This window comes from Xenopus laevis, chromosome 8L (assembly GCF_017654675.1).
Source record: "Xenopus laevis strain J_2021 chromosome 8L, Xenopus_laevis_v10.1, whole genome shotgun sequence".
Taxonomy (NCBI): domain Eukaryota; kingdom Metazoa; phylum Chordata; class Amphibia; order Anura; family Pipidae; genus Xenopus; species Xenopus laevis.
The window spans coordinates 133,950,232-133,977,220 of record NC_054385.1 but is presented as its reverse complement, the minus strand read 5'-3'; the positions used below and the strand labels follow the sequence as shown (position 1 = coordinate 133,977,220).

At 46.7% G+C, this 26,989-nt stretch overlaps 2 protein-coding genes across 5 annotated transcripts; both read right to left on the bottom strand.

Annotated features, from left to right (window-relative positions):
• Positions 1–4,624: 4,624 nt before the first annotated feature.
• LOC108699471 (phosphatidylinositol 4-phosphate 5-kinase type-1 alpha) lies at positions 4,625–16,618 on the bottom strand. Of its 3 annotated transcripts, none has more exons than XM_041573839.1 (16): positions 15,868–16,618; positions 10,753–10,787; positions 10,195–10,287; positions 9,936–10,066; positions 9,151–9,268; positions 8,817–8,969; positions 8,417–8,716; positions 8,046–8,251; positions 7,757–7,840; positions 7,483–7,531; positions 7,317–7,401; positions 7,065–7,202; positions 6,856–6,985; positions 6,717–6,776; positions 6,520–6,610; positions 4,625–6,105 (listed from the first exon to the last, which is right to left on the bottom strand). In XM_041573839.1, exons 1-16 carry the CDS (start codon positions 15,908–15,910, stop codon positions 6,037–6,039), a joined length of 1,785 nt encoding a protein of 594 aa, XP_041429773.1. In that variant the 5' UTR covers positions 15,911–16,618; the 3' UTR covers positions 4,625–6,036. The 3 variants fall into 3 exon arrangements, with proteins under 3 accessions (XP_041429773.1, XP_041429775.1, XP_041429774.1); XM_041573841.1 differs by having other exon boundaries at positions 4,625–5,890; positions 15,868–16,613; XM_041573840.1 differs by having other exon boundaries at positions 4,625–6,610; positions 15,868–16,615.
• Positions 16,619–23,148: 6,530 nt separating this feature from the next.
• Positions 23,149–26,275, bottom strand: pmvk.L (phosphomevalonate kinase L homeolog). Of its 2 annotated transcripts, none has more exons than XM_018229218.2 (5): positions 25,971–26,275; positions 25,835–25,898; positions 24,507–24,659; positions 23,521–23,650; positions 23,149–23,431 (listed from the first exon to the last, which is right to left on the bottom strand). In XM_018229218.2, the coding sequence occupies exons 1-5, from the start codon at positions 26,258–26,260 to the stop codon at positions 23,283–23,285; spliced, it is 786 nt and encodes a 261-aa protein (XP_018084707.1). In that variant the 5' UTR covers positions 26,261–26,275; the 3' UTR covers positions 23,149–23,282.
• Positions 26,276–26,989: the final 714 nt, after the last annotated feature.

The window sequence follows — 26,989 nt, the reverse complement described above, 5'->3', positions numbered from 1 at the left end:
TTCATCCCTTGAGTTAATGCCCTTTTTTATACAAGAACTTTATTTGCTTTAGTAGCCACAGAATGACACTGCCCAGAATTAGACAACTTGTTATCTACAAAGACCCCAAGATCCTTCTCATTTAAGGAAACTCCCAACACACTGCCATTTAGTGTAGAACTTGCATTTATATTATTTTTGCCAAAGTGCATAACCTGCATTTATCAACATTGAACCTCATTTTCCAGTTTGCTGCCCAGTTTTCCAGTTTAGACAAATCACTGTGCAAAGTGGCAGCATCCTGCATGGAACCTATAGTTATGCATTATGGCAGGGAGTAGGTGGGGTTTTGACAAATTTGGCAGGGGAGTGGGCGGGATCTGGGTGGGGCTTGGAGCCCCCGAAAAAAAAATTGTAACGGGGCCCCGTGATTTCTAATGGCGGCCCTGAACACAGTGCTGGTGCCCTTTCATATGAGGTGTGAATAGGTGAACAATGTGGGCACTTTCAGTCTGGTTCTCAGGTGTGAACAATGCAGGAGTTTAATGTCTGAATTTGAGGTGTAAACAATGCAGGGGATGGGCTTAGTGACCCCCATTTCAAGAGTCAGAAGGCAAATAATTAAAAAACTATAAAAAAAGGAAAAAATAAAGGCCAACTGTAAAGCTGCTTAGAATTAGCCATTCTACAACATACAAACAGTTCACTTAAAGGTGCTGTGGATTATTCTTTGGATGTGTTTAAGGCAGATTCAGTGTTGCAGTTGTGAGTGACTAGAAGATATTTATTAACCTTCATTTGGTGATTTTCAATTAATTTAAGGTGATTTTATTAAAATATAAACACATTTAGTGGGCATGCATGACACCAGGCCAAAGGTGGGAGGAAGGTTACGTCTTTTTCTGCATCAATGGGAAAGATTTATCCAAGACCCTTGGGTCCTTCAGGTTATTCGGGAAGGGCTCAGGTTGGAATTTTTGGAGCTTCCCAAACAAAAGTTTCTTCCCACCTCTCGAGAGCGATACCTTTTTTTTATAATGCAGGAAATAATTCTGAATTTCCTCCAATACAAGGTTTTGGAAAGGGAGCAATGGCAAGAAGCCCATTCGGGTGTTTATTCGATAATTTTTTTAGTCCCAAAGCAGGATGGCACTTTCGGGATGGTGGTCAATCTAAGGTATCTCAATACCTTTATAGTAAAAAAAACCTTTCCATATGGAGTCGAAAAGGTTGGTAATCTAACTAGATCAAGGGATTTTATATTCACTTTGGATTTAAAAGAGCATGTTCCCATTTTTCCACCACACCGGAAGTATTTGAGGATAGTGGTTCAGATGCAAGGAGAAATGTGGTATCTGCAGTTTGTGACTCTTCCATTTGGAATTTCTTGTGTTCCCAGAGTATTTATCAAGATAGTGGCAGCAGTAGTGGATGTTCTGAAGTCTCGGGGCATTTGTGTAGTCCTGTACCTGGACGACTGGTGGCTCAAAGCAGTATCGGCATCCCTTCTGAGGATATCTGGAGCTGCTTCACTTGTTAGGATGGGCTGTGAACACCCAGAAACCCCCCTGGACCCCAAGAGAGAGATTCAATTCTTGGGGTTTGTAATAAACTTGGCAAAGATGACTCTTACAATTTCACAGCAAAGGCAAATCAGGCTGCTCAATCAGAGAAACGGTCTAATGAGACCAGTAACAATATCGATCAGGTTGGCCATAATGGCTCCTTCGATAGAGGCAGTCCCATGGGCAAGGCTCCATATGAGACCTTTGCAACGGGAGATTTTGCAGAGGTGGGACAGGAGAATCAGTTCCCTGGACAACACATGGATTCTGTGGATGGGAACAGGGTCGCAACTCAGGTGGTGGTATCAGACTGCCAGATTGAGTCAGGGGAGGTCTCTTCTACAGAGGAAGTCCTGGCTATTGACAACAAATTCTTCCAGCCGGGGGTGGGGAGCTCACCTGGATGGCTGCTCAGTCCAAGGCAGTTGGCCCATGATGGAAAGAATTCTGTCATCAAACTTCAGGGAATTGAGAGCAGTTGGATTAGCTTTGTGCAGTTTCCAAAACAGTATTGTGGGGAAATCCATAAAGGTCCAGACAGACAATGCTACAGTCTTCGCTTATATAAATCGCCAAGAGGGAACCAGGTCTCCCCTACTTCTGAGGGAAGCCTTAAACATCTTGACCTGGGTAGAGGAGTTTATATTCCAGATTTCCGCATAAGAGGAGTGGAGAATGTTTGGGCAGATCGTCTGAGCAGAGATGTTATACTGCCGGGAGAACGGTACCTGAAGTCACAGATATTCTGGTGGATCGTATAAAAATTTGGGCTACCTCAGATAGATTTTATGGCATCCAAATGGAATGCCAAGATTCCATTCTCGATTCATACAGGATGCTCCAGAGGTGTTGGATGCAATATCCGTGATGTGGAATTACAGGCTGGCTTACATATTTACTCCTTTTCCTATGAAGATCCGAGAAGACCAGGCAAGAGTTATTGCGATTATTCCCTTTTGACCCAAAACTGCATTTCTAGAGGGGACAATTCAGGGGTAAGACTGTTCCTTTTCAACTTGTCCTTTGGTAAAAAGACTTATGAAGGCTCTCCATAAACTTCGTCCATAATTTAAGGATCCTGTTCCTAGTTGGGACCTGAACCTGGTACTAAATAGTCTGCGTGGTCCTCCATTTGAGCCTCTAGATCAGATGGACATTAGGCTTCTTTCATGGAAAGTAGCTTTCCTCCTGGAAATCACTTCTGCTGGAAGAGTGTCTGAGCTTGGTGCATTTTTTTGGAGGACGGTGTTGTTGAGAGCAGTGCCTTCTTTCCAGCAAAAAGTAGCTTCTAGTGCCAATATAAATCAGGAAATAATTTTGCCAGCTTTTTTTTTTTTTCCAAACCCAGCAACACATGAGGAGAAGCTTCATGCTTTGGATGTGGCAAGGTGTCTTAAAGGGATACTGTCATGGGGAAAAAACATTTTTTCAAAATGAATCAGTTAATATTGCTGCTCCAGCAGAATTCTGCACTGAATCCATTTCTCAAAAGAGTAAACAGATTTTTTTATATTCAATTTTGAATTCTGACATGGGGCTAGACATATTGTCAATTTCCCAGCTGCCTCCAGTCATGTGACTTGTGCTCTGATAAACCTCAGTCACTCTTTACTGCTGTACTGCAAGTTGGAGTGATATTACCCCCTCCCTTTCCCCCCCAGCAGCCAAACAACAGAACAATGGGAAGGTAACCAGATAGCAGCTCCCTAACACAAGATAAAAAAATCTGTTTGCTCTTTTGAGAATTGGATTTCAATGCAGAATTCTGCTGGAGTAGCACTATTAACTGATTCATTTTGAAAAAAACGTTTTACGATGACAGGATCCCTTTAATTGCTATTTATCAAAGACAAGACCTTTCAGGAACTCAGTTTGCTTGTCTCTTTTGCTGTTAGAACAAAGGGTCTTAAAGCTTCTAAGTTCACCATTGCTAGGTGGATTCGGGATGCTATACAATTGTTCTACAAGGTCGCAGGAATCTAACCTCCAGTTTTTGTCAAAGCCCATTCTACCAGAGCAGTGGCTACTTTATGGGCAGAGAGGGCTCAGGTTTCAGCAGAGCAGATCTGTAAGGCGGCCACATGGAGCAGTCTACATACATTAAACACTATAGGCTCGACATCAGTTTGGCAGGAGGATTGTGCAGTGTGCTATGTCTAGACTTGGATTACTTTCTATATCATATTGGTGCTGCTGCGCAGGATGCAAAGGAAAATCGAAATTTGTACTCACTATAATTTCTTTCCTTTGGTTCCAAGCAGCAGCAGCACAATCTCCCCCTCCCATTAATAAATTGGTTTTATTTGTTACTTGTTCTTACAATGTGGGTGGGAGCTACCGCTTGTCTAATGACAAGTTTGGGGGTGTGGTTAATTGTCCTATACTTTTTAAAGGGCGGAATAAATCTCATTGGTGCTGCTTGGATCCAAAGGAAAGAGAAATTACAGTGAGTACAAATTATATATTTTCCTTCTGTGTGTTTGTAATGAAAACTAATAAAGCATACCTAAAACAAAAAATTTCAGACCCCCACAAAAAGGGCCGGGGGTGCTAATAATTTGCATTCACATGTCACCTGCAATTTCAAGCAAAATGAAAAAAAAAAAAAAAATAGAATTTGATCCAATTTCTCCCATAGACACAGACTGGCAGTTGAGGGAGGAACGTGTGCAACTCACATTTAGGTTGGGAGTTGAGAAGAATCAGACAGTGGCACATTCAAGTGGCTGTTGACAAAGGAATCAATGCATGACACAGTCAAGATGGCAGTTGAGAGAGGAATCTGAGCGACAGACTGGGAGGCTACAATTATTATGAGACAACATTGGGGGAACCAATCTGATCTGTTGCTGCAGCCAGTTCTGTGCATGTGAATGTAAATCTGCCCATACACAGGCTGATAAGACTTGGCAAGAGCTGACCAATCAATATGTGGCCTGTCTGAAGAGCATTTTAGGGAAGAAGCACATGAGTGCGTTGTCCTCACCTGCCAGATGTCACAGAGATTTGTTTGTTTCACAAAGGAGCGGCTCTGGTATTGTGTGTTGTGTTTCCCTATAATAATACACTGGCAATGTGGCTCCGTGTGGTTTATAGCTTTATGTACATACAGGGGTGTAGCTCAGCTCCTGCACAAAGCACTTGGATTCTCAAATAAAACCGTCAAATAAAAACTTTCATAAATATTAAAAGACAACGGGAAGGAAAAATTAAAATGTCTCAATAAAATGGGAATAAAGTTAGAAATGCTAAAATCAGCCGGGCGGCACTGGAGGTGCATTTATAAATAGTATTTGGGGCACATCCCCCCCCCTTGTGGTGCATTAAGGCCATTACCATCCCTGTATAATAATATCCAAGATGCCCTCACACACCAATGTACTAGGGAAAGGTATTTGGCTCTAAATTTTATTTTGCAGTTTAGCAGCAGATACCCCCCTTCAATCACAAGCTCAGGCCACACCCCCCCCCCCCCCTCTCAACATGCTCTTCTGCAGACCTCACACTGTAAGCACCAATAGGATTCAGGGTGCAAGTAAGGGAGGGGTAGCCAGTCAGCCTTCCTGCTCTCTGACGGCTGTAGTGTAGCAATAGCTGGAGGGCTGCAGGCTGGACACATCACCCATGACTCTTAAGTTAATGGAGAGAAGGTGACACTGTCCACAAATGATTCCACGTGCAAATACAGAGAGGAATCTCACAATCGTTATTGCCCCCACTGGGGGGTAAGAAGCTGCATCACAGACAGTCACAAGAGCCCAAGAAACCCGAGCCACCCAGTCCCTGCTGTTCCATGGCACAAGTATTGGCACGGGTAGACATTCTGCTGTCATTCCATAGAGAACACCACCAAGTCTCTGACAAACATGTATTGTCCATAATCACCTTGTTATTCAGGGGGTGATCATAAGGGGGCGTATATCCCCATCACCGCGTCCATTTGGGTGACTGTGAGGTCACAGCCCCACTGTAAATAGGCAGCAAACGCTTCTACAAAAGACTTTTGGTCCGTTAATGCAGCATCAGAGTTCTACACACGAGCAGAAAAATATATCTTAAATAGAGGGAAAAGGAACCTCCTCTCATTAAGGGACTGCAGAGTAAGGCAAATGGGAGGAGTTTATTCACTTCTGGAGAGCAGCCATTGGTCTGTTTGCAACATCAGGGTGGGAAGCAGCTCCAGGCAGGCAGTGGGTCTGGTGGAGTCAACTGGATTGCCTCGTCCGACCGCAGTGGCTTTGCTCGTGTTGCCTCCAGGGTCATTTGTTGCCAACAGAGCGGGCAAATCTATGAGTGGCCCCTGCTGATCCACAGTGAAGAAAGCAGCCTTGGTGAATCCCAGCTCACTGTACGAGGAGGAACAAACTTAGATAAAAGGGAAAGGGATGTGTATGATTAGTTCCTGACACCCCCCACCCTGACTTCTGAGTCTCTGCATCGGATGTCTCAGGGCCCCTACACCAGGGGCGTTCATTTGTGTCTTTTAAACATCCTAATCCTTTAACTGCTGACTGGACAGAGAGAAGTGGATTTGATAACTAAATGTGTTGCAAGGAGAAAACTGTGGGGTACAAGAAAGGACAACAGATAAATCTTGGGTTAAATCTGCTACAGAACTGCAACTTCCAGGCATAGGTCTGCGTTATCCTCTCATTAGAGACATAGCGACTAACATGTCTAGAGGCATTTGTCCCTTTTCACTTTACGGTCCCCCAGTCCATCAACTCCCGTGGGTCCCGCTGTGGGGCCACAAGTACTTCCCCAATGATCATTGCTATATCTGCATCAGTGCATTTCCAGCTTTGCTGGGCAGGCCTGACTAATGCTTGGTAGGATATGCTCTGCTTATACAGTCTAGAACTCAACCAACCAGAACCCTGGCACACGTTCTAGAGCAGATTGTATTAGAGCAGGGAGAAGGGAAGCTAAATGTGGCAAAAGTATGACCCATTTTCCCTCAGTCAGAAATACATACAAAGTGGATCTCCGTCTCAATCTGGCTGATGTCCAGAGCCTCTTCTACTCCTGCTTCATCTTCTTGGTTGAATTCCTCTAATACTTCAGTTCTGGAGAAAAGATGAGAATAAACATGGAGACCAGAGACACTGGCCACAAGAACGTGTCTCCATTCAGACTCACTGTGCCACAGACATAACTCAGAATTCCTCTTACCTCATCATGTTTAACTCTATCTCTGGCGCTTCGGCTTTGTGCACTTCCACCCCCACAGACCTGTGAAGCACACAGAATAATGAAGTGCACGGCTACAGGGACACAGACTATACCTGGAAATATACACCTGGCTACCTACCTGTGTGCCGGAGAGTTCAGCCCTCCACTGCCCAGTGAGGAGGTGGATAAGGTGGTGGCCAATGAGTCACTAGCAGCTTCATCCACCAGAGGGGTTCGAGGAAGAAGGTCGGGGCGTCCAAACTGACCCACTGCAGGAAGGAAGTGGCTGTGAGCAGGTGAAGAGCATGAGGTTGGCATCCTGGGTTCAGCATGGCAAAACAGACTTACCTTGTTCTGAATCAACTTCAGGTGACAGATACTGCTTAGGTTCATCCACAAGCTGCAAGTGGGTGGGTACTGCTGCCTGGGTGGGCCTCCGGGAGATACCTGGCATGGTACGGCTCTTCTTGGAAGGAGAGGTTTTTACTGTGAAGAGACAATTGACCTAAGACTTGTGCTACACTCATTTTGGCCATACAGTCCCACTAAACCTAAGGAGCAACCTAACAAGCACTGCTCTCTGCTAGGAATTGGACTTACGTGGGATCTTCTTGAAGACAGAGACGCACATGAACTTCTGGAAGCGGTCAGCATAGAATCCAGGCCTGTGAACCGACACGGTGTCCTGAGAACCAAAAGACCCACCTTGTTAAAGAATGGTGACATTTACCCTGAGGACAATAGCAGAACCCTATAAACTACTCACCCCATCATGCACCAGGGCCTTCCAAGAGTGTTCCAGCTTCTTCATGAACCTAATTGAGACACAAAGGAACTGCATCACAACAACTGACCTGCACACAGGTAACACTAGGATATTCTGCCTTGTTTTTCCCCTCTGAAAACTCCTGAAATCATACGCAACTACTTCCAGCATCAGTTTTACATGGAAACCATCATGGCAAGTAAAACACCTCAAACTCATCTAATGCTGTTTGCACATGCCGGAACACATGGGGAGGAGCCACAATGTCACCTACCTGTAAGATTGTAGCACGTCAATGACACCAATGTAGAGCAGCAGTCGTTCTCCTTTGGCGTTGCGAGCGGGAATCCCACCCATCCTGTTTGAACAAAGGAAAATATATTTTGTGCTACGTATGAGATTGAGTACAAATATTCAGAAGCTCAGTAGGTTATAATGGGTCATGAGACCCACCTACAGCCACTAGTTGAGTTGAAGTTCAACCAGCTCTAGAGAGCTACAGATTACCCTACGGATTTTACTGGGTGGGTGCAGTTCTGCTGAATAGAACAAATTGCACGTACTGGTCATCGGTCTCTATGGCTCCCCCTCGCCGTGCCTCTCCCTGAATAGACTCCATAGCGGTTGAATAGAGCGCTTTCTGTGCAGCCGGGCGGCGTGTATCACTCTGAGCGTGTCCATCCACCACCATTGTCTCCTTCTGAGCATAGTCCATGTTGTGGACTCCCACCAGTAAACTGTAATCCATGATCTTGAAGCTCTGCAGCACCTGAAGGAAGAGTCTGCTTAATTAGGGAGCAAAATGGGCTGAACTTTCTATGGCTGAATAACTTCCCACAGATCTTATAGGCCCCAAGTCCACCTACGACTTCAGAAACTAAGGTAATCACAAAAACATATACAAGTACCCCCATTGGAGTACATTGGACCTCACCAGACAGTCTCTCTGGATTGTCTTGCAAAGAGCATTGTGCATATCTGGGTCCAGGTAGAGACCATCAGGCAAGTCCTGCAAAAAGTCCAGGTCCTTGTGTGTTGGGGAGCGCTTCTCCCGTTCTTTGGCGGAAGCACGGCGCTTGTATGTGGACCCCTTAAGGTCGTACTTGAGGTGCATTTTGACAGAGCGGGGCAGCAGATTGTTCATAACCACTATTCGAATGTTCTTGCCCCCAGCCTGGACACAATACAAGCCATAGAACTTGGGCAGCAGAGTTCTGGGGTTCTGATTAAGGTTCTAAAATGAAAAAAAGGAAATGGAAGAGTTGCTCAAAACCTGTAGGGACAAGCAATGTGGACACAAATAAATATTTGTACCTAAATATATAGGTATTTACCATGTAGTAACCAGGCAGCAGCTTCTGGAGAAACTCCGCCTCCTTGTGTTGGACCGTCTTTATAATGAACTCATCATCTCCAGAGACATAGAACACAGAACCACTGGCACCAGGGTTGGACAATTCAATGAGAGGCTCATTGCACAGAGAATACTGGGAATGTAAGAGGAAGAAACATTAGTCTTGCTGTGACAGTCCCACTCTATTGCAACTCCTAGGAGCAGGGGCCCACTTCCCACAATTAACTGTAAGTACTCTAACACATTCCTTCAGTGTTGGGAATTTCCACAGGCCTCATGAAAAATTCAATATTCAATACTGTGTCGATACATACCAGATAGTCATCAGGTCGAATGCCAAAAAGCTCCCTGAAATAGCGGAAGGCAACAGGGGCGTAGGTCTTGAATCGGAAGTCATTATAATGATGAGCAGGAGTCAGATTGCTGCCCTCACTGTGGGAAAGAGACCAGTGACTGTTACTGTTTGCTCTCCCTGAGGGACTCATCATGCTCAAGCTCTCCCTGAGGGATGACAACATCATCTGTACACTGGAACACACTTATCCTCTCCCTGAGGAACCTCATCTTCCTCTCCCTGAGGGACCTGCTCTTCCTCACCCTCTCCCTGAGGGACCTGCTCTTCCTCTCCCTGAGGGACCTGCTCTTCCTCGCTCTCTCCCTGAGGGACTTGCTCTTCCTCGCTCTCTCCCTGAGGGACTTGCTCTTCCTCGCTCTCTCCCTGAGGGACTTGCTCTTCCTCGCCCCCTCCCCGAGGGACCTGCTCTTCCTCGCCCCCTCCCCGAGGGACCTGCTCTTCCTCGCCCCCTCCCCGAGGGACCTGCTCTTCCTCGCCCTCTCGCCGAGGGACCTGCTCTTCCTCGCCCTCTCCCCGAGGGACCTGCTCTTCCTCGCCCTCTCCCCGACGGACCTGCTCTTCCTCTCCCCGACGGACCTGCTCTTCCTCTCCCCGAGGGACCTGCTCTTCCTCTCCCCGAGGGACCTGCTCTTCCTCTCCCCGAGGGACCTGCTCTTCCTCATCCTTACACTCATCCAGAGTGGGAAAGACATGTCTGCCCAGTAGCCATAGAGTGAGGGTTTAAACCATTAAGAGATGACTTACCCAGGGAAAAAGATACTCTCCACCACATAGAAGTCCTGCATGAGGACATCTCTCTCCGGCTTGGTGCTTAGACTGCCCACTGTGTGAGTGATGCCAAGTTGGATGGCACCTTTCAAAGCAGATGATGTGGTCTGTAATAAAGACATTTAAACGATATACGTTTTTTCCCATTTTCAGTGAAGCAAGTTTGTTAGTGTATCAAACGATTCCTACAATGAAGCTTCTTGTGTTCCCTAAAGCCTTCATTCCAGAGCCTCACCTTTTTGTACGTAGTCTCACCAGTCGAGTCAACTCCTCTATGGCCAATTTTCTTCATGGTTTGTGCAGCAGACTGAGCAGAAGAGCCGGGTATCTGAGAGTAAAGTAGTAGTATGTGTAAGGTTAATAGTACAGGGGCCGGGGTACCTTCAATATCTTTTCAGGACACCTCAATCTCGGGGTTCTCTATAAAGCACCTACTTGGTGACTGGGAGAAGCTGTATAAAGTCTCCCTAGAAGCCTAACATCACTAGCACCTAGGTGTGGGTGAAGATCGTTAGCTCATAGCCAACATCTGTGTATCTTCTCGTACTACGAGTTAGGTCAGAGATGTCCAACCTGTGACCTCCAGAACTATGAACGGTTAGTCATTAATGGAGCAGAACCAGGAGGACATGAAGTTCTGCCATAGCCAGGGGACACATGGTGGCTATTGCTACAATTGTCATATTTGGAGGGGTGAAAAGGCGATGGACTTCATGGAACTAGTTTACAGCGTGCCACAAAGGAAGGTGTGCGAGATTTACAGCGTGCCACAAAGGAAGGGCAGGATTCTCACCTCGGCCGGCAGAGGTTTCTTCAGAGAGGTTGTTCCTGTGGGAGAGAAGAGATGGAATAAGAAGGTGCAATGGGAACGGCAGAGAGATCGAGTGTGTGAGTGTCTGACATACCCAGAGATCCCAGTCATGGCTGCCAGTTACCAGTCTGCATTTCAAACAACCTGTCCTGTTTGACACATCAGACAAAGATCCACTCATTTGATAACTCACCGCACACATCATGTAGTGTATGCTCAGCATATTAGCCATCGGGCAGGGTCTGTCCCAGGCACAAGGAAAAGAGCTTCCCTTTATACCATAGAGTGTAAGCTCCTTGGGACAGGGTCTCCCATTATACCACTAGAGTGTAAGCTCCTTGGGGCAGGGTCTCCCATTATACCACTAGAGTGTAAGCTCCTTGGGACAGGGTCTTTCATTATACCACTAGAGTGTAAGCTCCTTGGGGCAGGGTGTCCTTTTATACCACTAGATTGTAAGCTCCTTGGGGATGGGGTCTCCCATTATACCACTAGAGTGTAAGCTCCTTGGGGATGGGGTCTCCCATTATACCACTAGTGTGTAAGCTCCTTGGGACAGGGTCTCCCATTATACCACTAGAGTGTAAGCTCCTTGGGGATGAGGTCTCCCATTATACCACTAGAGTGTAAGCTCCTTGGAACAGGGTCTCCCATTATACCACTAGATTGTAAGCTCCTTGGGGATGAGGTCTCCCATTTTACCACTAGATTGTAAGATCCTTGGGGATGAGGTCTCACATTATACCACTAGATTGTAAGCTCCTTGCGGATAGGGTCTCCCATTATACCACTAGAGTGTAAGCTCCTTGGGGATGGGGTCTCCCATTATACCACTAGAGTGTAAGCTCCTTGGGGCAGGGTGTCCCTTAATACCACTAGAGTGAAAGCTCCTTGGGGCAGGGTGTCCCTTAATACCACTAGAGTGTTAGCTCCTTGGGGCAGGGTGTCCCTTTTTAACACTAAAATGTAAGCTCTTTGGGGCAGGGTCTCCCATTATACCACTTGAGTGTAAGCTCCTTGGGGATGAGGTTTCCCATTATACCACTAGATTGTAAACACCTTGGGGGTGAGGTCTCACATTATACCACTAGATTGTAAGCTCCTTGGGGATGGGGTCTCCCATTATACCATTAAGAGTGAAAGGTCCTTGGGGCAGAGTGTCCCTTAATACCACTAGAGTGTAAGCTCCTTGGGACAGGGTGTCCCTTTATACCACTAGAGTGTAAGCTCCTTGGGGCAGGATGTCCCTTTATACCACTAGAGTGTAAGCTCCTTGGGGATGGGGTCTCCCATTATACCACTAGAGTGTAAGCTCCTTGGGGATGGCGCCTCCCATTATACCACTAGAGTGTAAGCTCCTTGGGGCAGGGTGTCCTTTTATAGTATTAGGCTGTAAATCCCTTGGCATGCCGTCTCCCAATGTATAAGTGACTGGAACAGGATCACTTGTATCTGTAAAGTGTAAGCTCCTGAGGTAAGAGGAGTGTTAGTAAATAGAATGACAGCCCAAGCAGTTAGACAGGCAGATGTTGTGCCAGAGACACGTAGGAAATGTGCCAGAGCCTGTGCCCAGCACAATGCAGAGACGGGCACAGTTGTATTACAGGGGCACATATTGTTAGTGTCGCAGTCAGTAAAGCAACACACAGGGTCTCTTGTTACCCCTGATACACAAGTCCAGCACAATGATGCCAGCGGGCAACACTCCATCACTGCACCACCTCTATAGATCACACACGGGCGGAATGTTAAATAAACGGGGGGCATCATGCGAGTGGCACAAGCTGGTACCTCTGCGGGAGACTCGAGTGCCCAGGCCGCAGCACAGAAAACTCAGCATGGCTGCAGAAATAGAAGATCACTCTGTATTACATACATTCCTGAACTAGAACTCTCAACTGCCCCAGCCAATCACTGGCTCGCTCACAATCAACTGTTGTACCCACTGATAACACAGCAGCAAGACTGAATGGGCTAGTGATGTAATATATGATCAACATCTGTGTAAGGGAACAATTTAACCCAAAATCTCCATGGCGATGGAATTATTTAGTGCTGCACCCCCTGCTGTAATGTACCTGGGACAGGTGTGCACACAAGCACTGGTGCCTGAGGCTCATGCTAAACACATGGAATGTACATGTGATACATCAGCACCACCGGCTGGGACACGTTCACCTGGCCTATTGATTCCAGCAGCAGTCTCTCTACACACACACCCGCCACTCTATACATGTCTCTACACATACACCCCGCGTCTCTAGAGTGTAAGCTCCTTGGGGCAGGGTGTGCCAGTAAGACATTAGATTGTCAGCTCTGTGAGACATGGGAACAACGGAGAGATCAGTAACTGTTGATATGTGAGAGTGACACCTGTTCTGTGGCCAAATACAGCAATGACATCACACGTCACACTCAACTGTCATCAGGGCACATTCCTGGGCCAGGCCCTTATACCTGTGTGACACCTGTGATTCACTCTATTGATACTCACTAGCCCTGGCTCCTTCTGGACCTCAGTCTCACACACTGCACTGCTGGGGTGTAATGTGGGTGGCTGGGGTAACTATTATTCGGGTATCATGGAGTGACAGAACCTTTCAGAGCCCAGAGATAGGAGTGGGTATGAGCAGATATAGTCTGTTCTGAACAGAACCAAGTAGGTGAGAGCAGAATAAGCCCAACACAGGGATACGTTGGCCCAGAGCAGCAGACAGAACATCATCACAACTATTTATAGTCTGGATATCACTCAGCAGCACCCATGGGTGAGAGAGAGGCGCTGTCAGTCAGTGCTGCCCCACAATACACCCTTTATAGAGTGTGACACACAAGTTGTGGTTCTGCCCATGTGATCCAGTCCCTAATCCAATCATTTATTTTCTTGTGTAACAGGAATGTGATATTTACACACAACTGTCTGGCTACAAACACACACAGCTCTAGTGTAAGCACAGTGTATATATATATATATATATATATATATATATATATATATATATTGTGAGGAGAAGAAGCCAGCACTCACGATAAAGTCACGAATGGTGCCTGGGTGCAGTCCTTGTAGGAAATGGATGTAGAGGAAGAATTGAAGATCGCACTCACAGGTCTTATGTGTAAATAAATCAATTTATTCGGTGAACAGTCGCTGACGTTTCTGCTGATACGACAGCCTTTCTCAAAGTACAAAAGGAAGGAAGCAAAAAAGGGAAATATCTACAATGTTAGATTACCTACATCTAATTCACATTTTTCGTTTGATTTTGATTTTAATTCACATTTTTCGTTTGATGTAGGTAATCTAACATTGTAGATATTTCCCTTTTTTGCTTCCTTCAACACTTTTTCTTTGTTATTTAGTTTTATGTAATGTGATACCGTCATCTTTGATGCATTCATCACGTCATTTCCCCTGCTTTTGGTTGCTTTTTGTAATTTTCCCGCCACATCTGGTATTTAATTCGTTTGCTAGCACCATTTTTGTACTTTGAGAAAGGCTGTCGTATCAGCCGAAACGTCAGCGACTGTTCACCGAATAAATTGATTTATTTACACATAAGACCTGTGAGTGCGATCTTCAATTCGTGTGTGTGTGTGTGTGTGTGTGTGTGTGTGTGTGTGTGTGTGTGTGTGTGTGTGTGTGTGTGTGTGTGTGTGTGTGTGTGTGTGTGTGTGTGTGTGTGTGTGTGTGTGTGTGTGTGTGTGTGTGTGTGTGTGTGTGTGTGTGTGTGTGTGTGTGTGTGTGTGTGTGTGTGTGTGTGGTGTGTGTGTGTGTGTGTGTGTGTGTGTGTGTGTGTGTATATAGAGGGGCACCCACACGTCACCCACACAGTCAGCCCTATACCCACTCACCTCCACCCCAAGCAGGGAGATCACAATAACCCACCCTGGGCTTGTATAAAGTCTTGTGAGTGTGAGCTCTGTGATATAGTGGAGAATTGTACCTGTGCTATAGGGATAATACAAGAGCTGACATGGGAGGATGAGGAGGGCACACAGTTGTTACACACAGTTGTTACACACACACCAATACTCCCAGCACTAGATTCCAAGCCAAGTTTTAGGGACAGCCCCTTTGCTTTGTTTTCATTAGGAAGTTCTTCTTCCTGTTCCTGAATTCCCAGCAACAATCAGAGACATTCCCACAGGATATAATTGTATCTATTGGGAAGAATCAAGCAGATTAAGGTGCAGGGAGTTCCTGGGTGTCACAGCGTTCCTTGTAATTCTGCAGCAGCAACTCACCCAACCCAACCCATGAACACCACTGCCCAACCCCAATCACCTACCCCAATCACCTACCCACCGACAAACTCCACTCCCCACCAACCCCAATCACCTACCCACCGACAAACTCCACTCCCCACCAACCCCAATCACCTACCCACCAACCCTACCCCCAACACCACTCACCCGTTACTGCCTTCTTACCCCCTGCCCATCCTGGATAGGAAACAGGAATTCTAGAGACAGAGACGAGTGTGGGAATAACCAGGATCCCTAATTCCCAGTCCCTGGTATGTGCAACAAAGCCAGTGCCCCCCACAAGTCGCTGACTGTCAGCTCTGTGCTCCTTACTAACATTCTTAAAGCTGCCCATAGACACAAAGATCGGATCGTACGTATGATTGGACGTCCCATCTCCAGAGCTGCCACTGACCATCAGATGAAATAAAGTAGTAACAGATGATGTTCTGCCCCGACAGTAATCGTACGATACTTATGTCTGACAGTCTCCCACTGATAATCATCAGATCAGCAACACAGAGATATTATCAGCAGCCGACAGAAATCTTCTAACCTGTCCCATCCACCAAACCACCGATCCCCGCGGGACGGAAAATGTCGGGACTCTCCCCACACAGTCTGAATATCGTACAAATCCTCGATTCATACAATCAGATCTTTGAGTCTATGGGCAGCTTCAGAGGAGGGTATATAGTCAGTGTATCAGTGTGTGTGAGGTACAGTAGAGCAGGGCCCCAGGAGCAATGAGTGGTCAGTATGTGGGGGTGGTGCCATTATGAATCAGAACAAGATCCGGCAGTTGTTTGGGTAGTGCAGTGGTGCATTATGGGGCAGGTTGGGATTCCTTACCTGGGCTTGTGCCACCCACTGGCTCGGCAGCTGCTGATGCCATTTCAGCTCCTGGCAGGACCAATCAGGAGAGTCGTTCTCTGATGTGAGGAGTGTGAGATCAGATCGACCCGTTTCACTCTCAGGTACAGATGGTTCTGTCTGGTGTCAGTATATTGATGTACAGTCGGACCTGCTCCCAGTCACTTGTATAAAGTCCTAAATGTAGTGCCAGTGCCTGACTGGTTCTCTCGTCCCTTGGGAAGGTCCAGTTACAGCCAAGTCTCTTTATTACTGGTGCTGACGTGTCTGGATCGTTAGCTCTTGTGGCTGCAGGTTATTGGGCCGCCAGTTCTGCTACTGATCCACTCGCTGGTACTGACCTTACTCTTCCCAGAGCCTTACTGTACCGACCCAATGGGATTTCTCTGGGGGCCCTGGGTCATGAGCAGTGCTGTACTGTGCTGCTATTTGTCTTGTCAGGGGCCCTGGGGCCACAGTTTAGCACTGAGTGCTCCTCAGTTAGTGACACCTGGGGTCCCTGGGGCAGGGAGTAGCTGTGGCTCTATGAGGGCCACGGGGGACTCTCTGGTACACTGGGGGGGACTCTCTGGTACACTGGGGGGGACTCTCTGGTACACTGGGGGGGACTCTCTGGTACACTGGGGGGGGACTCTCTGGTACACTGGGGGGGGACTCTCTGGTACACTGGGGGGGGACTCTCTGGTACACTGGGGGGGGACTCTCTGGTACACTGGGGGGGGACTCTCTGGTACACTGGGGGGGGACTCTCTGGTACACTGGGGGGGGGGACTCTCTGGTAAGCCTGGGGGGGACTCTCTGGTACACTGGGGGGGACTCTCTGGTACACTGGGGGGGACTCTCTGGTACACTGGAGGACTCTCTTACACTGGAGGACTCTGTGTCTCTTTGTTTGAATCCCCGGGGACAATGACTCTGCTCCAGAGGATCCGCACACACAGGGGCCCGTGTCTTTGTTTGGGGCCAATGGGGGAGGCTGTTGGTCTTTACCTGTCACTATGAGGCCCCTGTCTCCTCAGGGATCAGTCCCGGGACCCAGTAGGGCCTGTTGGGTCGCGCAGTTCAGGAAAGCGGTTCTGAATCTCTTTGGGGCGTTGAGTGGCCAGAGCCGGTATGTGAGGGGAACACAGCGCCCAATAAAGACCCTGCCAGTCCTGGTGCTGCTTCCGTTACACCGCCGCCCCCTCTGGCCTATCCCGGCTCCTCTCCGCTATATCCCGGTGTTTCTCACACAAACAATCTCCCAGTACGCATGCGCACGGCGCCCCAGCGAAGAAACGCCATAAACGTGACGCAGGTCACACGTAGCCCACGTGACACCGAAGCCTGTTATTATGCCCCGCCTTTCCATGAAGTGTCACGTGCGTGAGAAACGTCGTCTCCGCGTTTCCGGACTCCGAGTGATTGATGTTTCTTCCCCAGAGACCGGAAGCGCGGAGTGTTGTGCGGAACTGACTGAGGAATAGACTAAAGCAGTGGTCCCCAACCAGTAGCTCGTGAGTAACATGTTGCTCCCCAACCCCTTGGATGTTGCTCTCAGTGGCCTCAAAGCAGGTGCAAATTTTTGAATTCCAGGCTTGGAGGCAAGTTTTGGTTGCATAAAGACCAAGTGTACTGCCAAACAGAACCTCCTGTAGGCTACCAGTCCATATAGGGACTACCAATCAGCCAATCACAGCCCTTATTTGACATCCCCATGGACTTTTTCATGTTTGTGTTGCTCTCCAACTCTTTTTTAAATTTAAATGTGGCTCACCAGTAAAAAAAGGTTGGGGACCCCTGGACTAAAGAATAGACTGAGGAATAGAATAGAGTTAGACTAAATAATAATGGGGGGGAGGGGCACAATCCTCTTCACTGAGTCACGTGATCCACCTCTGACTTTATAATAAACACTATTTCTATTTGGGTTTCATTCTTTATTTGTGGTTTTTCACTTTATTCAGCAGCTCTCTCGTTTGTAGTTTCCGCCATCTTGTTGCTAGGCCCCAAATTGCCCCTAGCAACCGTGTACTGATGTGAGACTGGAATATGAGCAGGAGAGGCTGAATGGAAAGAGGAGGAATAAAAGGAGCAGTAAATACATTTGTAGCCTTACTGAGCATTTGTGTTTGAGATGGGGTCAGTGACCCCCGTTTGAAAGCTGAAAGAGTCAGAAGAAAAAGGCAAAGAGTTAACTGGATGAGCGACTGTCTGGGAATATCACGTGTCGTAGGATTTATGACTTTTGGCAGGTCAAAGTTTTCAAGGTTTTTTTATTTTTTCCAAAAAGTGTTGTTTTTTGTGAATGCAGACAAGTCAAGAAGCGTCAAAGTGTCGCAGTTAATCGCCTTCAGCCACAACACCCTGACATTGGCCAATCTCGTCTGATCTCGTCAGCTCTCTGGGGTCGGCCCTGGTCAGTATCTGGGTGGGAGACCGTCTGGGAATATCACGTGTCGTAGGCCTTTGGCAGGTCAAAATTTTCAAAGTTTTTTTTTCCAAAAAGAGTTCTTTTGTGAACGCAGACAAGTCTAAGAAGAGTCAAAGTGTCGCAGTCCAACACCTACGGGCACAACACCCTGACATTGGCCAATCTCGTCTGATCTCAGAAGCAATTTGGGGCTGTGCCTGGTCAGTACTTGCATTGGAGACGGCCTGGGAATATCAGGTGTTCAAGGCTTTTTGACTTTTAGCAGCTCAAAGTTTTCAATGTTTTTTTTTCAAAAAGTCTTCTTTTTTGTGAACGCAGACAAGTCAAGAAGCGTCAAAGTCTCACAGCTCAACACTTGCGGCCGCACCAACCTGGAAGGGTCTGATCTCGACTGATCTCTGAAGTGATCCGGGGCCGGCCCTGGTCAGTACCTGGATGGGAGACCAGGTGTCGTAGGCTTTTTCAATTTTGGCAGGTCAAAGATTTCCAAGTTTTAAAAAAAAAAATGTTCTTTTGCAAATGCAGACAAGTCAAGAAGCGCCTGGGAATACCAGGTGTCAAAGGACTTAAAGTAGCAGCACCTATAATAGCGTTACTTATTGTAGTGATACTTCTAGCAGTGACACCTATAGTAGTGGTACTCATAGTAGCAGCACGTATAGTAGCGATACTTATAGTAGTGATACTTCTAGCAGTGACACCTATAGTAGTGGTACTCATAGTAGCAGCACGTATAGTAGCGATACTTATAGTAGTGATACTTCTAGCAGTGACACCTATAGTAGTGGTACTCATAGTAGCAGCACGTATAGTAGCGATACTTATAGTAGTGATACTTCTAGCAGTGACACCTATAGTAGTGGTACTCATAGTAGCAGCACGTATAGTAGCGATACTTATAGTAGTGATACTTCTAGCAGTGACACCTATAGTAGTGGTACTCATAGTAGCAGCACGTATAGTAGCGATACTTATAGTAGTGATACTTCTAGCAGTGACACCTATAGTAGTGGTACTCATAGTAGCAGCACGTATAGTAGCGATACTTATAGTAGTGATACTTCTAGCAGTGACACCTATAGTAGTGGTACTCATAGTAGCAGCACGTATAGTAGCGATACTTATAGTAGTGGCGCTTATATTGAAGTGAAAGGCAGTAGAGTGTTGCAGGTGAGTTAGAATAAGAAGGTCGAATAGAGGACAGGAGTTACACTTCATACAGAGCAGTGAGTAGCCAGTGTGAGGGAGAGAAGCCCTTGGGTTTGTTCTGGGAATCTCAGCTCTGGAATCCAAAGGGGCAGCTTTCAGCATTGAGGGGCTTCAGATTTGGGGAAGGAAAGGTGCTGACCGGACAGTCCCTGGTTCTGGCAAAGGATCATGGTCCCCTTTACCAGAACTGTATGAAAACAAAGTGGGTTGAGGGCCTTTATAACCTTCAGAAGTTTCTATGGAGGGTTTCCTGGAGGCTCTGAGGTTCTTTATAAAGAAAGGGCTTTGGAGTTGGGCTAAGAGTCAAGCATTCCTGGAGGCAACCTCACTTTCAAAAACTGTCAGTTCTGAAGTTCAGCAGGCGATTGAGAAGCAGCAGGAAAGTAAGACCCCTGGGCTGGATTGTATTTCACGTTTAACGTTGGATCAGGTTTTAACCCAGTCCTTAAAGGGATCCTGTCATGGGAAAACATGTTTTTCTCAAAACACATCAGTTAATAGTGCTGCTCCAGCAGAATTCTGCACTGAAATCCATTTCTCAAAAAAGCAAACAGATTTTTTTATATTCAATTTTGAAATCTGACATGGGGCTAGACATATTGTCAATTTCCCAGCTGCCCCTGGTCATGTGACTTGTGCCTGCACTTTAGGAGAGAAATGCTTTCTGGCAGGCTGCTGTTTCTCCTACTCAATGTAACTGAATGTGTCTCAGTGGGACCTGGATTTTACTATTGAGTGTTGTTCTTAGATCTACCAGGCAGCTGTTATCTTGTGTTAGGGAGCTGTTATCTGGTTACCTTCCCATTGTTCTGTTGTTAGGCTGCTGGGGGGGAAAGGGAGGGGGTGATATCAGTCCAACTTGCAGTACAGCAGTAAAGAGTGACTGAAGTTTTTCAGAGCACAAGTCACATGACCAGGGGCAGGTGGGAAATTGACAATATGTCTAGCCCCATGTCAGATTTCAAAATTAAATATAAAAAAATCTGTTTGCTCTTTTGAGAAATGGATTTCAGTGCACAATTCTGCTGGAGCAGCACTATTAACTGATGCATTTTGAAAAAAAAATGTTTTTCCCATGACAGTATCCCTTTAATGACTTCTTCCATCGAGGCGGTCCTCCTCCCTAGTTCTGATATCAAAGGAGAATGATATGGGGCGCACAGAGAATTGGGGGCCAATTGCCCTTCTCAATTGAAATAAGAAGATTTTTACTGGGGTTTTATTCTTCAAAGCTGGTGCAGTTGTTGGGTCTCTAATTGAATTCTGTTGGTGGAGGGACGGGATATCTCTGAAGTTGTTCTTAATGGAAACACCAGAGGAGCATAAGGTCTGGCTTTGGGGTAAAAAGCCTTAAATAAAGTCAACCATGATTATTTATGGGCTACTTTGCCATAATCTGGCATTCTGGATAAATCTGTTAAATGATTAAGAGTTTAGTACAATGGGGCAATGAGCTTCCTATTGATGAATGGTTGGACCTTTGGGTGAGAGTTGGAATGAGACAGGGAAGTCCTCTCCTGTATGTTTTTTCCTTGGCTCCATTCTTGAAGAGACTGCAGGTGGGATTGAGGGGGGTTCTGTTTCCCATGGGTTGATCCTTTCAGTCCATAGTTGAAATGGACAATGTCACTCTGGTTTTGGGGTTCATTCAAAGCTGCTCTGGGGGTGTCTCATCAATAATGGGAAAATCGGAGGCGTTTTTGCAGATTTAGAAGGCTTGAGAAATTCCCACTGGCCCCAGGTTTAGTTATAATCTTGGGAATCAAATTTGGGAAGGGGGGGGGACCTTACAAAAGACAATGTGAATGCAGGTCTGGCAAAGGTTCAGCTAAGAAATCATGGGAGCTGCCTATAGACACAGGATTGGTATAATTAAGACTTTCTGTTGCCAGAATCTCTCTGTGTCCAGAGCCAGAGCCAGATCTTCCCAATTATTTTGGGGACCCAGGAAGAAGAGTGTTGGGAATGCAGTATCTGCTGGTTTCCCTAAGAAAGTCTGGGACATTGTCCAGTCGTTGGGCAGATTGTTCCTGAGGGGCAACTCAAGGGAGAGTCCTCGTTAGTAGAATCTCTCATTTTGCTTTAATAAGGGAGAGTCTTGTAAGGAGATTACATTTTCATATGGGGTCTAAAGAGCTGGCAATCTAGATAGGCTCGCTGTATATAATCATTGCACTTATAAAGTGTAACCCCTCACTAGACCCATCCACCCCCTTATGGAACAACAGAATATTTGGAAATGTAGCAGTTCTGACCCGACTAAAAGCTGGAGGGAGTGTGATATTGTAACTATAGGAGATATTTGGGATGAAGTCAAAACAAAACCAATGTGAGTTGCCCGCGGCACAAGGGCTCGTGTATATGAGTGCCGGGTACTCGCTCCTCTCATATGTTGTGATTGGCTACAGCCCCTTTATAACACGTACACAGGGGTGATGCCCTTTAGCCTATGAGTAAATGCCCCAATAGGCACGAAACGCGTTTTTATGTCCTAATACATTTTCTAATTTTTTAATGAGTTGCTTCTTTATTATGGGAGGTCCTCACATCTGTTTTGTAATAGTGTCCCAGCGCTTAAACCCCTAAATAAATCTCCAAAGATTGAGGAATGAGATGTTGCAACTGTATATGATCCACGGAGCTTATTAGACTAGAGAGAAACGACATAGAATGTTCCCCGACATCTCCCCAATACAAACACTATGGGAAGAGATCAGCCAATGGAAGGACATACAGATAATCCCAGTTGTTGTTCTACTACTACAGGTCTTTACTGGACCAGACAAGTAACATCTCAGGGCAGAGCCTTATTCCAAACAAATTGGAGAGCGGAGAGTAGAGTCAGAGCCTGGGAATGTGATGCAGGTGAACTAGAGAAATACGGCGATAACAGAAGGGAAACGTTTGTCGCATTTACAAGAATTTGGGGAAAGGGGTTTGAAAACTGTTCAGTGATGGAATAAATACACTTGTTAAATGACAAATATACAGAGAAGGAATGTTCTGGGCACACAATAAGCTATACCCTCATACTGTACTGTCTAAGGGAATCAATATGGCACCTCCTCCTCCCATATGTATAAATACAAATATACAGAGAAGGAATGTTCTGGGCACACAATAAGCTATACCCTCATACTGTACTGTCTAAGGGAATCAATATGGCACCTCCTCCTCCCATATGTATAAATACAAATATACAGAGAAGGAATGTTCTGGGCACACAATAAGCTATACCCTCATACTGTACTGTCTAAGGGAATCAATATGGCACCTCCTCCTCCCATATGTATAAATACAAATATACAGAGAAGGAATGTTCTGGGCACACAATAAGCTATACCCTCATACTGTACTGTCTAAGGGAATCAATATGGCACCTCCTCCTCCCATATGTATAAATACAAATATACAGAGAAGGAATGTACTGGGCACACAATAAGCTATACCCTCATACTGTACTGTCTAAGGGAATCAATATGGCACCTCCTCCTCCCATATGTATAAATACAAATATACAGAGAAGGAATGTTCTGGGCACACAATAAGCTATACCCTCATACTGTACTGTCTAAGGGAATCAATATGGCACCTCCCTCCTCCCATATGTATAAATACAAATATACAGAGAAGGAATGTTCTGGGCACACAAGAAGCCATTTATGGAATGCATGGGGCAGCTGGATCAGCTCATATAAGTATTTGGCTAATAAAACAGAAGGTTTCTGCTAGTCCCAGGTCCAAGTTGCTTTGGTGCTGGTGGGCCCCCCAGTCACTTGAATTCATCCAACTTGCTATAAATAAAGTCTGTGAGTTTGTTCAGTTGCTCCTCTAGAGAACTATTCTCTCCATCGTTGCTGATGATCCAATCAAAGTCCACTCCCTGGTCCAGATCACACTCCGACTCTGCATCATCCACCTCTAGAATGAGACATGGGAGACCCTGAGCTTCTGACCAGTAACAACACCCCCAAATTATAAACCCAGTGAGAGAGGGAGAGGGGCCTCACCTGGTGTATAGACCCAACCCCGGGCCTCTCTGGTCTCCTCTGATGCCTCCACACGGACTGTCTGCAGAACAGCTCCATATTCTGAACGGAACCAATCGATGTCTGACTTGCGTCGTGCGTCACTGATAATCTAGAGGGACAAGTTTGTGGTCAGCAATCTGCCCCTGTCCCCCCAATAATGGTATCCAGTCCCTGGGGGCACATAATCATAGCGCATCTATATACCAGGCAACACAAATTAGATCATAAGCTCTTCAGCAGCTTGTTTCTATAAACTATAGTAGTACTTATCTGTTATCTACTGTGTATCCTGTGCTTGAATGGCTGCCCCCATGGCTACACAGCAGCTTGTTTCTATAAACTATAGTAGTACTTATCTGTTATCTACTGTGTATCCTGTGCTTGAATGGCTGCCCCCATGGCTACACAGCAGCTTGTTTATATAAACTATAGTAGTATTTATCTGTTATCTACTGTGTATCCTGTGCTTGAATGGCTGCCCCCATGGCTACACAGCAGCTTGTTTATATAAACTATAGTAGTACTTATCTGTTCTCTACTGTGTATCCTGTGCTTGAATGGCTGCCCCCATGGCTACACAGCAGCTTGTTTATATAAACTATAGTAGTACTTATCTGTTATCTACTGTGTATCCTGTGCTTGAATGGCTGCCCCCATGGCTACACAGCAGCTTGTTTATATAAACTATAGTAGTACTTATCTGTTATCTACTGTGTATCCTGTGCTTGAATGGCTGCCCCCATGGCTACACAGCAGCTTGTTTATATAAACTATAGTAGTACTTATCTGTTATCTACTGTGTATCCTGGGCTTGAATGGCTGCCCCCATGGCTACACAGCAGCTTGTTTATATAAACTATAGTAGTACTTATCTGTTATCTACTGTGTATCCTGTGCTTGAATGGCTGCCCCCATGGCTACACAGCAGCTTGTTTATATAAACTATAGTAGTAGTTTACCCTTACCCACACAGGCTGGGAGACTCGTTGCACGATGATGCGGCAGAAGAATCCGGGATCACGTCTGCGTTTCTCTTCTCCCCAGCGGATCATGTCAGCGCGGAATTCCTCCTTATATCCAGTGGCCCCCAGCAATCGCTCATAGTCCAGCCCCCGCTCCTGGGGAGGAAGGAGTCATTAAGCACATAGGGGAGGAGCCATTAAGTACAGAGGGGAGGGGTCATTAAGTACAGAGGGGAGGGGCCATTAAGTACAGAGGGGAGGGGTCATTAAGTACAGAGGGGAGGGGCCATTAAGCACAGAGGGGAGGGGTCATTGAGTACAGAGGGGAGGGGTCATTAAGCACCAGAGGGGAGGGGTCATTGAGTACAGAGGGGAGGGGTCATTAAGTACAGAGGGGGAGGGGGTCATTAAGTACAGAGGGGAGGGGCCATTAAGTACAGAGGGGAGGGGTCATTAAGCACAGAGGGGAGGGGTCATTGAGTACAGAGGGGAGGGGTCATTAAGCACAGAGGGAGGAGTCATTAAGCACAGAGGGGAGGGGTCATTGAGTACAGAGGGGAGGGGTCATTAAGCACAGAGGGGAGGGGTCATTGAGTACAGAGGGGGAGGGGTCATTAAGTACAGAGGGGAGGGGCATTAAGTACAGAGGGGAGGGGTCATTAAGCACAGAGGGGACGGGTCATTGGTACAGAGGGGAGGGTCATTGAGTACAGAGGGGAGGGGTCATTAAGTAACAGAGGGGGAGGGGCCATTAAGTACAGAGGAGAGGGGTCATTAAGTACAGAAGGGGGAGGGGTCATTAAAGTTACAGAGGGAGTGGGGTCATTAAGTACAGAGGGGAGGGGTCATTAAGTACAGAGGGTGAGGGGGTCATTAAGTACAGAGGGGAGGGGTCATATAAGTACAGAGGGGAGGGTGGTCATTTAAGCACAGAGGGTTGGGGAGGGGTTCATTAAGCACAGAGGGGGAGGGGCCATTAAAGCCACAGAGGGGAGGCGGCCATTAAGTACAGAGGGGAGGGGCCCATTAAGCACAGAGGGAGGAGTCTCATTAAAGCACAGAGGGAGGCAGTCATTAAGTACAGAGGGGAGGAGTCATTAAGGCACAGAGGGGAGGAGTCATTAAGTACAGAGGGGAGGAGGTCATTAAGCACGAGGGAGGAGTATGAATTAACAGAGGGGTAGGAAGTCATTAAGCACAGAGGGAGATCATTAAGTACAGAGGGGAGGGGTCATTAAGCACAGAGGGGAGGAGTCATTGAGTACAGAGGGGAGGGGCCATTAAGCACAAGGGGAGACACCAGCCCCCCAGTCTCTATGGAACCCACTCACCAGCGCAAACTGTTCCTTCAGGGGCCCCGACAGGCGCAGAACAGAACAAGTATCAGAGGAGAACCTGCAGGAACAGACAGACTGACGTCACAGCACTTCTACTCGCCCCACCCACCCCTCACTCTCCCCCACGTGCCTGAGCTGCAGGGAGTTGGTCACATGATCTTTGCCGGATTTTCTCTTCCCGCTGAAGAGCAGAACCAGCCGAGGCTCCCCCATTCCTCTCACCGCACCGACTGTATAACCAGAGCACTCGCTGTCACATTCAGCCAATCGGAAACGTGCAAGTTGCTTTATATCCCCGCCCTCCACAAGTTCCACCAATCGCTTCACGGCATCTGTTTGACTCAACCACCGCAACAACCACTTGGAGTCCCGCCTCCTCGTGACTGTCACACCACTGGGAGTCACACACGAACTGCGCATGCTCCATACCTCTAGCCACTCACAGGCCTCGCCTTTTTACTGTAGACACACCCATAAGTTATTATTTAACCACATGTAGAAACGAGTAGTCACGCCTACCCGATAATTTACACTAGCCACGCCTGTTTAATAGACAGACCCAATCGCCACGCCCACTGCTCTATTGCACTAACTCCTCCCATAACTCCGCTCCTGCCGACTGTCTGCTCGTACTTTATTCACTCACTGAGTCTCTCCCTGTCACTATTCACTGGCCACGCCCACGGATTGTCTGTCCCTCCCCTACTGTCAGCTGCGCACCTGTGTGAGTCTAATAGTGACACTGAGTATAGCAATGACTCCTCCCACTTCTCCTGGTACAACTCACTATACACCCTGTGTCCCCCAATACTCACTGTTACCCCTCTTTTCTACTTCTACCTCCCAACTGTCCCTTTTTCGGAGGGACAGTCCCTCTTTTGACAGCTCAACCTGCAGTCCCTCATTTGTAATGGAAAGTCCCTATTTCCTATTTGGCTTTTAGCAGAGAGCCCAGAACAGCTAACAGGTGCAAATAAGAGACTTTGTAACAATTTTGAGACACAAAAAAACTGTTTAGATAAGGAGAAATATTTTCAAACTTTCATAACCTGCCAAATTTTGTAAAATGAATTTGGTAATTAGGGGCGTGGTCAAAAAATGTTGCTGCGCTACCTGCATTTTTTGTCCCACTTTTACTTCCAAAGTGTT